This window comes from Glandiceps talaboti, chromosome 3 (assembly GCF_964340395.1).
Source record: "Glandiceps talaboti chromosome 3, keGlaTala1.1, whole genome shotgun sequence".
In the NCBI taxonomy this organism is placed as follows: Eukaryota; Metazoa; Hemichordata; class Enteropneusta; family Spengelidae; genus Glandiceps; species Glandiceps talaboti.
Genome location: NC_135551.1, coordinates 12,680,348 through 12,694,401, shown reverse-complemented (window position 1 = coordinate 12,694,401; position 14,054 = coordinate 12,680,348). Strand labels below are relative to the sequence as shown.

Below are 14,054 nucleotides of genomic sequence, written 5' to 3'. Positions count from 1 at the left end.
CTACACAACACATGCTTTTATGACACAGAATCATAGAAAATCTACCCCGTTTCCAAACTAATCGTAATTTTATCGCGAATAGACAACCAGAGTTGGTCAAAATAGCAAATTAAAAATCAAATGAATTTTACTATGACCGTGAATTCATCATATAGCCGGTGGTTTGAATTCTGAGCTCCCTAATATACCTATCGAAAAGTCACTATCCCGTCGGATGCATTTTAGTAACCTTTACTGGTCCTTACAGAAAGTTACTAGACTCGCGGAATAGCGGACCATGTACCAGCGTGTGTATGTCGAACCCTTGCCATACGTTACAGCATAGACCCTCCTGGTTACAGTGGTAACACTCGTTCATGTTCGATTACCTTTCATAAAGAAAACACAACGAAATGGTTGAAGTGATCTTTTTTTTAATTTTTAATTTCTTTTCATCACAACAACAAAATCTGCGGATCAAAAGTGTTGTAAACTAACCCAGAAAGAATTATCGGGCTGGCTAAACTTCCCGATGAACTGGAGTAAGGTCCAAGTCCAAGTAAGCCCCGATAGTAGGTGAGAAAATCGTCTCAAACTAGCGATACAACTTTCAAAATATAACTTGACATGTTAGAGTTATACAATTCAAGACGGGTTTTCACTCGAAAACAACAATTCTGTGAATAATGACACTGAACGCAGCGATTTCTCGGACGATGTTACCACTGCACTGTAACGTATGGCTGACAACGACTTGCTTCTGGGTTAGTCCCTCGATCGTGCATCCGGGTACTTGGGATTGTCCTGCATTACCACATCGGCAATTTTGACGCTGTAATTTTGCCACCAATATTGATCGTACAAAAACAAAACTCCATAAATGAACCACAAAGTACTTTCCCTTTCAAAATGTGGTAATTTTAGAAAGAGTATTATCGTTTTTATTGACGACTGACTCTGTCAAAAATCGTTCGATACACTTCAGTTCAGGCATGGAAGACTTCTCACAATGATAATGAGGTGCATATACTGAAATGAACCATTCTGTAGGAGGGGTGGGTGGAGAATTGGATTTGAAGTTTACAACCCTTTTTCGAACAAATATTTGTCATTTGGGCGCACAATGCGTAGAATTAAGACTATAGCACATATTACATTGCTTGTTTGACGTCAATAGTGTCTTTTGAAAAGTTACACTTTACCTAAAGTCTCGCGGACTGATTTCCAATATGGCGTCGGTCATAATACTCATTAACATATTCATTTTTTTTTCAAATTTCAAAAAAAAAATCATAAAAAATAGAAGAGAAGACGTGCTGACTTGAAATTAACAAATCTAAGTAAGCTACCCCCTGTGCATCAACACACCAGATATCAAAGCAATCTGATTTGAAGTTTATGAGGAGTTGATGAAAATGTCATTTTTGGAAAAAAAATCATAAAAAATTGAAAATGGCACAGATCAACTTGGCATGAACAAATCTGAATAGCCTCCCCCCAGGGAACATGCACACCAAATATCGAAGAATTCCGACTGTCACTTTCAGAGTAGATAGTGAAAATATAAAAGTTTGACGGACACATATGATTCACTCTACTCTCTATACCTCAATACCCACCTATACCTAAAGCTACGCTTTCAGCTTTCGCTGACAGCGGAGCTAAAAAATATCACTTTTGATATGGGCTGTTAAACCTTGTGAAATTCACGTTAAAAAACATCATCAGCAAATACCTTTCTGATTGGACAAGACACAACAATTCCAAACATCAACAAACACAAACATAAACAAGCAAAATGATAGCCAATCTTCAATATTGATGTTATCACATACAGCCACAAAACTGAGACATCTTTCAAAAGAGGGAAATTTTGACGAAAACATTCAAAGTTATACTGAAATCTGATGAAAGCCGATGATCATTTAAAACATTTCACTGTAGCAGACTGACACGGTTGGAAGACTATCTGCACATGAATGTCACCTGACAATACAGTCTCGCGATGCACAAAGCCCATAGCAGGCTGTGTTCTTTTTTATTTTTTGTGTATTTGCTTTGAATTCCTGGGCATAGGCATATGATAAATTGGTTATTACCCAATATCACCTCTCCATTTGTCGTATCACCATTTGTGCCATTTTTGGAACATGATACTTGTCTTATGACTCGAGTCAATATGCGGAAATGACACTCACAATGATACGACAAACAATTCAAGAGGTATTATTGGGGTTATAACCTCATATTATTACTTTAACAAATTCATGCTGATTCTAGTGACTATTTAGAGTACTTCACATTGACCCACAGGTGTAATATTATGCAAAGTAGGTGAGTCAATATCAGCCTGCAAACAATTCAAACCCAAAGAGCGACATGCAAACATGATCTAGTGCTCCAGACAGGGTCAATCTTGCATTTTATATCTTTGCACCTGAGATAATCATTAGCCTATAAAATAAATCAAGGGAGAGATTCACTTATTTTACTTTTGCTAAGTAAATTGCATCTGAATGTAACAAGTAACAAATCCAAACTCAGTAGTAATACACATTTTGTTTACTACATAACAATGTGCTTGTGAAACTTAAAATTTGGATTGACCAATTTCTACAGATCATTGCTGGAATCTGTTTCAATCAGTTGCACTTCAAATCTTATCAAATTAGTTGATGAATTTTGTCATCAATTGTAGATGCAAGATTGACTGACTGTCAGCAAAAATCCATAGTTTTGTAACGCTATACCGGTATGATAGACAACTTACCCATAGACTATCTCATCGTCTGAGTCATTGAGCATAGAGAATGCTGGGTTGTCCTTAAAATGGGATTCTGGTTGAAAAAAAAGGAAGAAAAACATATGTCAATCATCTGCCTTAGTAGCTACACCTTCCTTTAATACAGAGTTCATAGTTCAAAATATTAACCATAACTGAACACACCCAATACATATTTCATTTTCAGTGCATATCTTATAAAAAAAAAATCAACATTTTTCTATCAAGTTCAGAATTCAAAATTTTAACCCTAGTTCAAGATAAACATACTTGAATTTTCAGTTCATGTCTTACAAGAATTCATTATATAGTCTTCAACCTCTTAGTTTGAAATATGAACCACAGTTGGAGATTACATGCTAAAGTCATTGATGTACATGTAAGTTTTTATTACATAGTCACTATTACACCCTACATTGTTCATTAGCAATTATAATGTTGAACAGTGCGCAAAGTAAGCTGAACATTCTACAATTTTTTCTGATCTGTACCACTAGACATTCACTCTATTCTCACCTATGTAAAGGGCTTTTGAGAAAACTGGTAGAAATTGGTATGCAGATACTTTACCAATCACTGGTACTTCTACATTTTTAACACAACAAAAATACCATAAAACCCTGTACATTGCCAGTGTCATTAGTGAGATTTTATTTTCAATTTAGTATTTTTTATCAAGATGCCAAATCAAATAGAATTGCATGAATTATTCTGCTATTGTATTATGATTTAGACAAATAATGTAAGAATCTAAATTTGCATATATCATCTCTAGAGGGCGCAATTTACTGAAAACAGGATCTTTACAAATACAGTACACTTACCTGTAGTGGCATTTTTTGAGGGTGAGTATACATATGCCAAGGTATAAAGGTAAAAGTTTAGTAAGCCATAAAATGATAAGAATTCAGCTGGTACAGTGGAGTTAAGGACAATCATGAATTTTGTCTCATGAATTAGACTCTCTCAACCATAGCCAAGTTCTCAATGTATTATTTGCATACTGGTTGTTTTTATCAATTTGTAACAGAAAATCTGTACATCAATAATACAGAGCACAGTTATGTCTGATCTCTCTTAGGCTTCAAATCACTCAAGTCACGTTAATTTTGTTCCACTACAACAGTTCCTAGAATTGATAATACAAAGATCATAAAGCAAAAGCAAAATTTTAGCACTGAGCTTTCGATAAGTCCTGGTTGACAATCCTCATCAGAATAACAAATGGTCTACCAAGCTGATGAACATTGTTAGTCAGCTGCTAGACTTGATTCAACCTATGTTTATAGTTGGATTATACTATTACCTGGTATGTTGCATAGAATATAAGCTGAAACTGATAAATGCCTGTAAAATATACCATTTTCTAATATGTTATGTTAATACAAAGTAGAATATAACTTATCTAAGCTCTTAGTCTAGCAATTAAAGTTGCAACGTCTGTATAAAAATATTGGCTAAAGTCAGTGTTAAAACACCTACTTTAAAAACACTAAAACATTATTGAGAGGTATATTGACATCAACACAGCATGTTAGAGATGGTTGAAAACATGTATGCATAAATGTACAGTAATTTGGTAATGTACACCTAGATATTTTCACAACTACAAAATAAAGTGATTTTACAGTCTTCAGCAAGTTCTCAAAGACCAAATTTCTCTAATTACCAGACTGGTACATTGTGTTCATGTGCAAGAAAGCATTTTAGTCACTACTTATTTTTGCATTTTTCTTTTCCCCGCAAAATTGGTGAAAATAAGTCTTTAGCGAAAATTTCCACTTTTTACAGTGTGTTTTTTTTTTGTGTGTGTTAAGTATTTTGTGTTTTGCTCCCTCAAAAAGTATGTCATATTTACATTAAATCTGACTACCTGGCTACAGCTGTACTTAAGTACCTATACTCAACTCAACATCTATGAAGTTGAAATATCTCCCCCACAAATGTTAAAAGTGACAGATGTATGCCGTATAGTCCATCTGTCTGTCAAAGGTGTATACAAAGTAAGATTTGATCTTTCTAAGAATTCAAATCAGTCCAGTCATTAAAGTTGCAATGTCTGTAACTAACTGCATTTTGGTTAATGTCAGTATTTAAATGACACCTACACAGAGCACACTAAAAATTATTTAGGAGGAAATTGAAATTGACCATATGAATTGCAATGGGTGAGGATACATCAAGTAATTTGTAGCTGTTGAGTTTTCCCTCTTTTTTTTGGTTCCTCAAAAATTATGTCATAAGGTAATTTTAAATCATACCAGAAAAAAAAAACGGTTAGAAATGTTGCAGTCACTACATACAACTGAACATAAGTTAGAAATTGAAATATGGTTCCCAACAAAGTATAAATTTAAAACTGGTAAGATGCATATTAAATGTTCCATCTGGTCAACATCCCACAAGCTCAGAGGCTATACATTTGACTGTTAGGCAAGAAATCTGTTGATCTCTTACAGCTAAAATGATGTAGGCGTGGTGATTCACTCATGTAACATGACATTTACAGCTAAAATGATGTAGGCTTGGTGTTTCATTCATGTAACATGACATTTGATACACACCCTCAGACAATTAACAAAGTTACGGCTAAAATGTAGGCTTGGTGTTTCGCTCATGTGACATGACATTTAATACACACCCTCAGACAACTAATGTAATTACATAGTTGCCGTGCACAGTGGGGATGTTGAAGTAGTCAAGTTGAAATATTGATTATCAGTTAGAAAATAAACAATTGCAGCCATTGAAATCATCAAGTCCATGTGTAATGTTTTCATTAGAAGCCTGTTTTACTGCACCGTAAAAGAATAGCAATGCTCTATCAGTGCTCAATGTGATTGGGCAAAGGATTCTGCTGTGTTTATTGTGTCTCTGTTATTGTTAGTCTAGAGTTGAAACGTATCTATTTTTGCGTTAAAAACATGTCCCATGAGTAAAACACTAAGCCTACATCATTTTAGCTGTAATATCTCATATCATATTAATCAAATAAAATAATAAAATATGAGAATTCACACAAGAACAGTTATTTCACAACCAGACTGTTCCTTCCAAAAAGGATATAATTTTTGTAATGTGTGGAAAGTTCTGGAACAAAGTTTGGGTCCAATACACCAGTACCAAATCGGAGTGCCATTATTGTTATACTGTAAATACAAAATAAAGAAAATATGATTACCAACAGTCTCAGTAATTCACTGAAGTGATACTTTAATCGAATCCAGCTTGTAACTTATAGCTGTCAGACTACTTACTAGTGAATGGAGCGCCCCATACAACATATAGATTTGACATGGAGTAATTCAGAGATATTGGTTGACTATACTATTACACTATGGCACATTTTATTCTTCTTTTGGTGGTAAAACATGAAATCATGGTGCGCTGTGTAGCCTGCATGATTCTTCATATCGGTTTGTTGTAAAATGGGAATTAGAAATAAGTAATGAGTTATAGTTGATGATCTCAATTGACCTACATGTATTAGAAGTTTGCCTGAATCCTGGACAGCACAAGATTCATTTTCGGCACCAAAATATTTTGTACAAACATCACTGATTGGATACTTTCACCAAATAAGATGACTTTGTACAGTAAATACGAATCAAAATACTCCTTACAAAACGACAATGATCTGATGTGTCAGCCTGTGGCAGTTTAATAGACCAATAGCTTGGCTGATCAAGCACGCATTGGGCATTGAAAGAGTTCAGTAAGAATGACAGCAGCTGTTGTTTGGTTGATTTTTTCTTCCACTTAAAAAATATCTCAATGTTCATGAAATGACAAAGTGAAAATTGAAACTTACCTTATTGCAACTACACAAAACATAAGAGCTGTCATGAACTTTAACCTCAAGTCTGCAAAGAGAATAAAGAAAGAGCTTTACATGATTTCAACCTGTTTAGATGTACATGTAGTGTAGTATGATTAATATTCTTTTAAAGTGGCCATATGGATGAGGATTGGGTATTTATTTTAGATTTTTAATATATAAAACAATTGTATTATGGCTTCCTACTTCAATAATCAATGTGAAACAACATTGACAAAGTCAGTGTTTGTAACTCAAAGCATTGCAAAAAGCTAAAAAATTTGAATTTTTTTTGTCATTGTATGTACACAACAAACATTTTACATATTTATTATACTTTTGCAATTTATTACGTTACAAGTAAGGACTTGGCTATTTATGCCTCAACAACTCAAGCATCCAAAACAATGGAGTTGCAAATTAAACTAAAAAAAATTGCACAAATATACAGATATGTGGAAAACTTAGTTATTAAGTAAATGTTGACAAAACAGATCAACAGTTCAAATACGTTCTTAGAAGAGTCTCTGATAAGTCAAAAGACAACCGAACATAACAGAGTTGGTTATATTGTGTCCTCAAGCACACAATGTTTTATACTTGCAACCTGGAAGAAGAGTCATTGGAATGTTTAAAGGGGAATGCCACTCCAGGAAATAGAGACACGTTCATGAACTATGGGTTCTGAAGTATCATTTCATGATTTTGCATTACCTTCAATTACTAACTTTCAATTCTACAGAAACATCAAGTTGATCTTGTGTCTTTATAGGGCATCTTTGCTATGGGCCATTGCATCATGGGAGATAGCAGAAATGATTATTCATGGTTGAACAATATTCATGAGATGTTTTACAGTGAAGGGAATGAGCACTTAGGAGTCATAAATATTTACTTACCAAAATACGGCATGGACCTAAGTTCTGTATAGGCTCTAACGATGAGGAAGATCAAATATAATAAATACATGCTACCAACTATGAAGAAAAATATCTTGAGACCCTGTAAGAAGAAATGAGAGAAAGAAATGAGCTGTTTTTCGTTTCGTGGCAGATCTCACGATATCCTGCGTGAGCCATTGTGAGGGAGGGAGGGAGGGAGAGAGAGAGAGAGAGAGAGAGAGAGAGAGAGAGAGAGAGAGAGAGAGAGAGAGAGAGAGAGAGAGAGAGAGAGAGAGAGAGAGAGAGAGAGAGAGAGAGAGAGAGAGAGAGAGAGAGAGAATATTTTTATTTCGCATAACAAGAAAGCACATGATAACACTTTACCAGGAAACTACCTGTGTCTACTTTAGTTTAACACAAGAGTGTACATGTATGAAACACTTACCAGGAAACCACCTGTATCTACTTTATACTGGAAGGTTGGATCTTGTAACTCATTGTATTGTTGAAATGTAGCCAGACAGAGTGCTGTCACCCATAATACACCAATTAATATCAATTTAGGCATATAGAATGTAAGGCAATGTCTTTCACTCTGCAATAAAATAACAATCAAAATCAAGAAAACTGAAATAAAAGATACTCTGATGTTTGGACTTTGATTTCATTTCTTCACTTTATGGCAAATGCCAATCCATGGACTATTTATAAGAACAGAATGTACTACATTTTGTTTACTCTTTGTTTTGTTTAAAAGGCTATTATAAACATGACAAAGTCTGACAGTATGATAGGCACACAGCCAACACAATACTACTGACCTGCCTGTCTGACAGCATGGTACGCACACAATCAAAACAATACTACTGACCTGCCTGTCTGACAGCATGGTACGCACACAACCAAAACAATATTGACCTACCTGTCTGACAGCATGGTATGCACACAACCAACACAATACTACTGACCTGCCTGTCTGACAGCATGATAGGCACACAACCTAAACAATACTACTGACCTGCCTGTCTGACAGTATGATAGGCACACAACCTAAACAATACTACTGACCTGCCTGTCTGACAGTATGATAGGCACACAACCAACACAATACTACTGACCTGCCTGTCTGACAGCATGGTACGCACACAACCAACACAATACTACTGACCTGCCTGTCTGACAGCATGGTATGCACACAACCAACACAATACTACTGACCTGCCTGTCTGACAGCATGGTACGCACACAACCTAAACAATATTGACCTACCTGTCTGACAGCATGGTACGCACACAACCTAAACAATATTGACCTACCTGTCTGACAGCATGGTATGCACACAACCAACACAATACTACTGACCTGCCTGTCTGACAGCATGGTAGGCACACAACGTAAACAATATTGACCTACCTGTCTGACAGTATGATAGGCACACAGCCAACACAATACTACTGACCTGCCTGTCTGACAGCATGGTAGGCACACAACCTAAACAATATTGACCTACCTGTCTGACAGCATGGTATGCACACAACCTAAACAATATTGACCTACCTGTCTGACAGCATGGTATGCACACAACCTAAACAATATTGACCTACCTGTCTGACAGCATGGTATGCACACAACCTAAACAATATTGACCTACCTGTCTGACAGCATGGTATGCACACAACCTAAACAATATTGACCTACCTGTCTGACAGCATGGTATGCACACAACCTAAACAATATTGACCTACCTGTCTGACAGCATGGTATGCACACAACCTAAACAATATTGACCTACCTGTCTGACAGCATGGTACGCACACAACCTAAACAATATTGACCTACCTGTCTGACAGCATGGTACGCACACAAGCTAAACAATATTGACCTACCTGTCTGACAGCATGGTATGCACACAACCAAAACAACAACAATGCTGATAGGAATGTGGCTTGGAAGAGGTTATCCATCATAATTGGTACCCAACTATTCACAAGGAATGTCAATGGGAAAACAGGATCTGTGGAATAATATAAATAACGGCAATGGTGTTGTAGCACAAATGATAAACTAAAATTCATATAACATTCTCGCTTACATAATTATCACAGACATTACAGAAGACATTGCTTTTACTTTAAATTATTATTTGTAATTGACACAAATCTCCCCCCCCCATCCCCTATATTAGACAGCGTATTTTCACATCACACCCCCGATATTATATAGACAGCATATACCATGCCTTTAACATTACTGAACCTTCTGTTGAGTTTGTTAGAAAAACGTATACATGTATGCACATGATTGTACAACAACAAATTTAGCTGTGTAAATTATGAAGTAAGTCACATCTATATGATGTTAAATTTGTGTTTTACACCACTAACTTTAATGTTATACTGTTAACTGTTAATCAATTTTGCTTTAATACACTTCTCTGAATGATTTAAAAACCTTTGAATTAGCATCCTTTCTCCAGCTCCCTCATGGTTAAATCTTTTGATGATTACACAGAGTGAGACATTATCATAAAGTACACAACATCTTTCTATGAACAAGACTTGTCCAAAGATTTGGGGGACATCCAAGATATGTCAAAAGATGTTAAAATTACTTTAGAAATAATTTGGATGTGATGTTAAATTTGTTTCACAAAGATGTTAAGTAACGTTAATTTTTTTTCAAAAATCTTGAGATGTTATTGTTAAATTCATTTTAGAAATATGTTCAGAGATATTAAATTTGTTTCACAAAGATGTTATGCAATGTTAAATTTATTTAAAACATATTGTTAAGGGATGTTGAATATATTTTAGAAATATATTCAGAAATGTTAAATTTATATCAGAATCCTGTTAGAGAATATATCCAGATATACTAGTATTATCACTCATATCAGAAATGTCTATCAAATACTGTGTATGGGGACTACTTGATGTATGATTTATACTCACTATTGTAAAGAAGTAGAAGGGGTAATAACAATGACATCCACTTCTGTTCAAAGGACCAATCTCTCATGGAAAATTTCCTCAATGAGTGGGCAAAGAGACACTGAAAGAGAACCAAGATGTCATCACCGTATGGTATATCATAGTGGAAAGTGTCAATTGAAATGTGATTCTAAACTCGAAAACACATCAATCAAAATTCAATACACTGGGAAGTAACATGTGTGATGACCTAGAATACAAAATGTAGTATATGCATACTTTACAAGATATACCATGCACAAGCCAAACTGTACACATTTGAATAGGAAATACAGCGTTTCTTTTCTGATTGCTGTAAATTATGACAATGTACATTCTACATCACCGATTTTCCATCACAAAATATGTAAATTAGTTAGAGGCTTTGAACAGAATGCTTCTAAAGGTGTATAACAGACGGTAAAAACATGAGAATCTAAGTGGTGAAAAACATTAATGCAGCAGAGTTTTAATACTTACTGTAACAATGAATGTGGTCACCAGGAACACAAACCGAAACCATATCTCTACTTGCGTAAATGTTGGTATATAAGTGTTAAACTGAAAAACAAAAACAGAATTAATGTGAATTTCTAAACAACATGTACAAGTGCATGTTAAATTTCCTGTCTTACAATCTCTATGCAATGTGTACACCTATACATTCTCCTATATATACGACTGCTGAATAGTAAACACAAAGTCTTACAATCCGTATGCAATATGTACACCATATACATTCTTCCATATACAGGACTATTAAAAAAGGCCTTCATGTACAAGTGCATGTACCGATATTTTACATCACCAGACCCCATACTGTCTCTGTAATTAAAGTGGCCATATGGATGATGAGTGGGTATTTATTTTGGATTTTGGATTACTAAAACAATTTTATTTCGGCTTTCTATGTGACAAATCGGTGTGAAACAACACTGACCAAGTCTGTGTTTGAAACTCAATACATTGTACAAAGCTAAAAATTATAAAACGTTTGTTATTGTGCGTACAATAACAAAGATTTTACACATTTATTAGTCTTTTGCAATATATCGTTTCACATTGATTTTTCTGGTGGGAAGCCATATGAAAAATTGATTTATACATTAAAAATCAGAAATACCCCAATTATCATCCATATGACCACTTTAATGTTACAGATAGTTTAGTTTTCTTGTGTGTGGTTCTATTTCTTTTTTTACTTCTATTTTTAAAGTGTGATTATACAAATGTAGCTAGTCTGTAAGATAAAACATGTACCATGCTATCAACTATCACTGGTTGAGAAGCCTGATATGGCTCAATGTATCTTATAGCCTAGCTTGTGGCCTTTTGTTTCTGAAGTTATTAAATAAAATTTTATTTTCAGATATTTGAGTTGCCACATTGTGAAAACAATGTGACACACAATATGACATGAATTGAAACATAACATAACAATAAGATTGTTGTTGCTAATCTGAACAAATTTCTTTATATTATAAACTACTCTTGTCTGTATTCTAGTTTGCTTAATGAATCCTCATAGAAAATAAGGATTTAATTGATTTTAGGACTTTTTGTTGCTGAAAACATTTTTTTCATTCTCTAATGGTGTGATCTGAAAATATGGCAATTATATGCAAATGATTATGCAAATTAGGCAGCCCCTTTTTTTTGGGTCAAAATCGTGCATTCTCGCAAATCAGAGTAGTTATTTCTTCCACGACACTGCAAAACAATATGTTTTGGACAGTGCCGTAAAAGAGCCTGTGGCTTGTGACAATGAAATTGAGGAGAACTCTGAATCTGTATATAATTAACACTTACCTGAAATACTATCTCTTTCATATTATCTTGTAAAGATTCCAAACCATAAAATTTTAAGATAATAAGATAATTTGTGAAATCCAGATATGGTAAATGAAGAACTATAAACGTTTCACATTGCTGAAATTGACAAAAAAAATATAATTTGTGAAGTCCAGATACATGTATAAAGACAATCCATTTTTATATTACTCTTGCTAACAAATACTCAGTGTGCAAGTATTGCTGTTTAATACTACATATAAGTACACAAGATTGAATCCATTCCATAACAATCTTGGACTACATGTATAAGGTTCCCATTTCATGACCTTGTACAGTGTAGGCAAAAGCAAAAGTATGCTTAAAATCTTATCCGAGAAATTCAGTCAATCAGAAACAAATGGCAGTCATCAGGTTTAAACAAGGAATGTGTGAGAGTACAATATCACCATCAACCCCACCAAACCATTTTACTATGACTCCACAACCAGCAATGTGTGAGAGCACGAATCAGCCCCCCACCCCCACCCCCACCCTTTATATTACCATCATGACTCCACAACCAGCAATGTACAGATTACAATTAGTCTAGCCCCTCTAGAAGTCACAATTCATGACATTGTACTGTTATAGACAAACCACCTAATTTTTCAATGATACAATGTATTATTTATCTTACCTCAGAACACCTCAGCCATCGTGTTCTGTTGTGAGCTTCTTCACTCAATGAATGCACTGTAGTGTCTACATCTTGACCATGTATTTCTACACTCATCAGAAAATTTTTAGCAAACACTTCACCTGTAAGAATAGATGTACAATGTGTACATTTTATTTTGTATTTATTGTATCTTTATTTTAATATGTGTTTAATGTATGGATCCACGTCACGGTAATTTCTATACGTGAGATAATAAAGTTTTCTTGTATCTTGTATCTTATATTTGTGTCACACAATTTTTTTGCATTATCATCATCGGTGGCAGCAGGAGATTTTCAATGGTTAATTCAAAACTGATATGAGTTTTGTTTTCACTACAAGTAAGCTCTTATCATCACGCACTGATACTAAGCAAGTACTGGTATGTGACGTGACACATATATTAAAAATTCCTGTTAATGTCACATCATATGTGATTGATGAAGTAATCACATATACAGCAGGCTAAATATCTTCCTAGCTTTGTACATTTTGGGACATCCTTCTTTAAATATTTTTACAACTTTTAAATATTGTTTTGTTTCTTAATTTCTTACTGTATTAGTCCATTAGAGACTGACTTCCTGGAGGTCTATGCACTTTTGTGTATGACTACATTTGTATATACCATGGTCATCATTCCAACATTTTTTGGAAATTTTGGTTATTTAACCCTCATATATCTATATGTATTTGGAAAGGTCATTAAGTGCAACATTGTATATAAATTTTTGCAATTTTGCTACATTACGTAATTATATAATTATTCAAAATGGCTACCAGTAAGTGCTTTTAGCCCCTTTTTTTTTAACCATTCTTGATTGACATGTTATGTTTGAAAGCTTGGACACTGAAATTTCACACAATTGCATATAAAATCATACATTTACACACACATCCATTCATTGCAGAATTTCTCAATTACACACAAAATTAATATATATTTATATATATACATGTATGTATATATATACTTAATATATTTGCTTGGTACATTCATTTTTATGCAATTGATTGTTACAGTATCAGCTTTGTGCTATAATCACTCAGTATCAACGTGCATGTACCTGGACAAATATAATAACTACATGAGAAAAGTAAACTTACATGTGTTGCAACTACATGCATGTATAAA

General features: G+C 34.4%; 1 protein-coding gene across 2 annotated transcripts in view; it reads right to left on the bottom strand.

The window, feature by feature from the left end:
* The window catches only part of LOC144432616 (transmembrane protein 181-like), a 35,658-nt gene that overhangs the window by 10,841 nt on the left and 10,763 nt on the right, over nt 1-14,054 (bottom strand). For both annotated transcript variants that reach the window (XM_078120876.1, XM_078120877.1), the window contains exons 5-15: nt 12,899-13,020; nt 12,238-12,357; nt 10,909-10,989; nt 10,411-10,510; nt 9,346-9,473; nt 7,905-8,054; nt 7,478-7,580; nt 6,573-6,624; nt 5,828-5,910; nt 3,586-3,675; nt 2,750-2,816 (exon numbers count right to left, since the gene is read on the bottom strand). In XM_078120876.1, the coding sequence (XP_077977002.1) occupies nt 2,750-2,816; nt 3,586-3,675; nt 5,828-5,910; nt 6,573-6,624; nt 7,478-7,580; nt 7,905-8,054; nt 9,346-9,473; nt 10,411-10,510; nt 10,909-10,989; nt 12,238-12,357; nt 12,899-13,020 (1,096 nt within the window). The remainder of the gene's footprint in view (nt 1-2,749; nt 2,817-3,585; nt 3,676-5,827; nt 5,911-6,572; nt 6,625-7,477; nt 7,581-7,904; nt 8,055-9,345; nt 9,474-10,410; nt 10,511-10,908; nt 10,990-12,237; nt 12,358-12,898; nt 13,021-14,054) is intronic.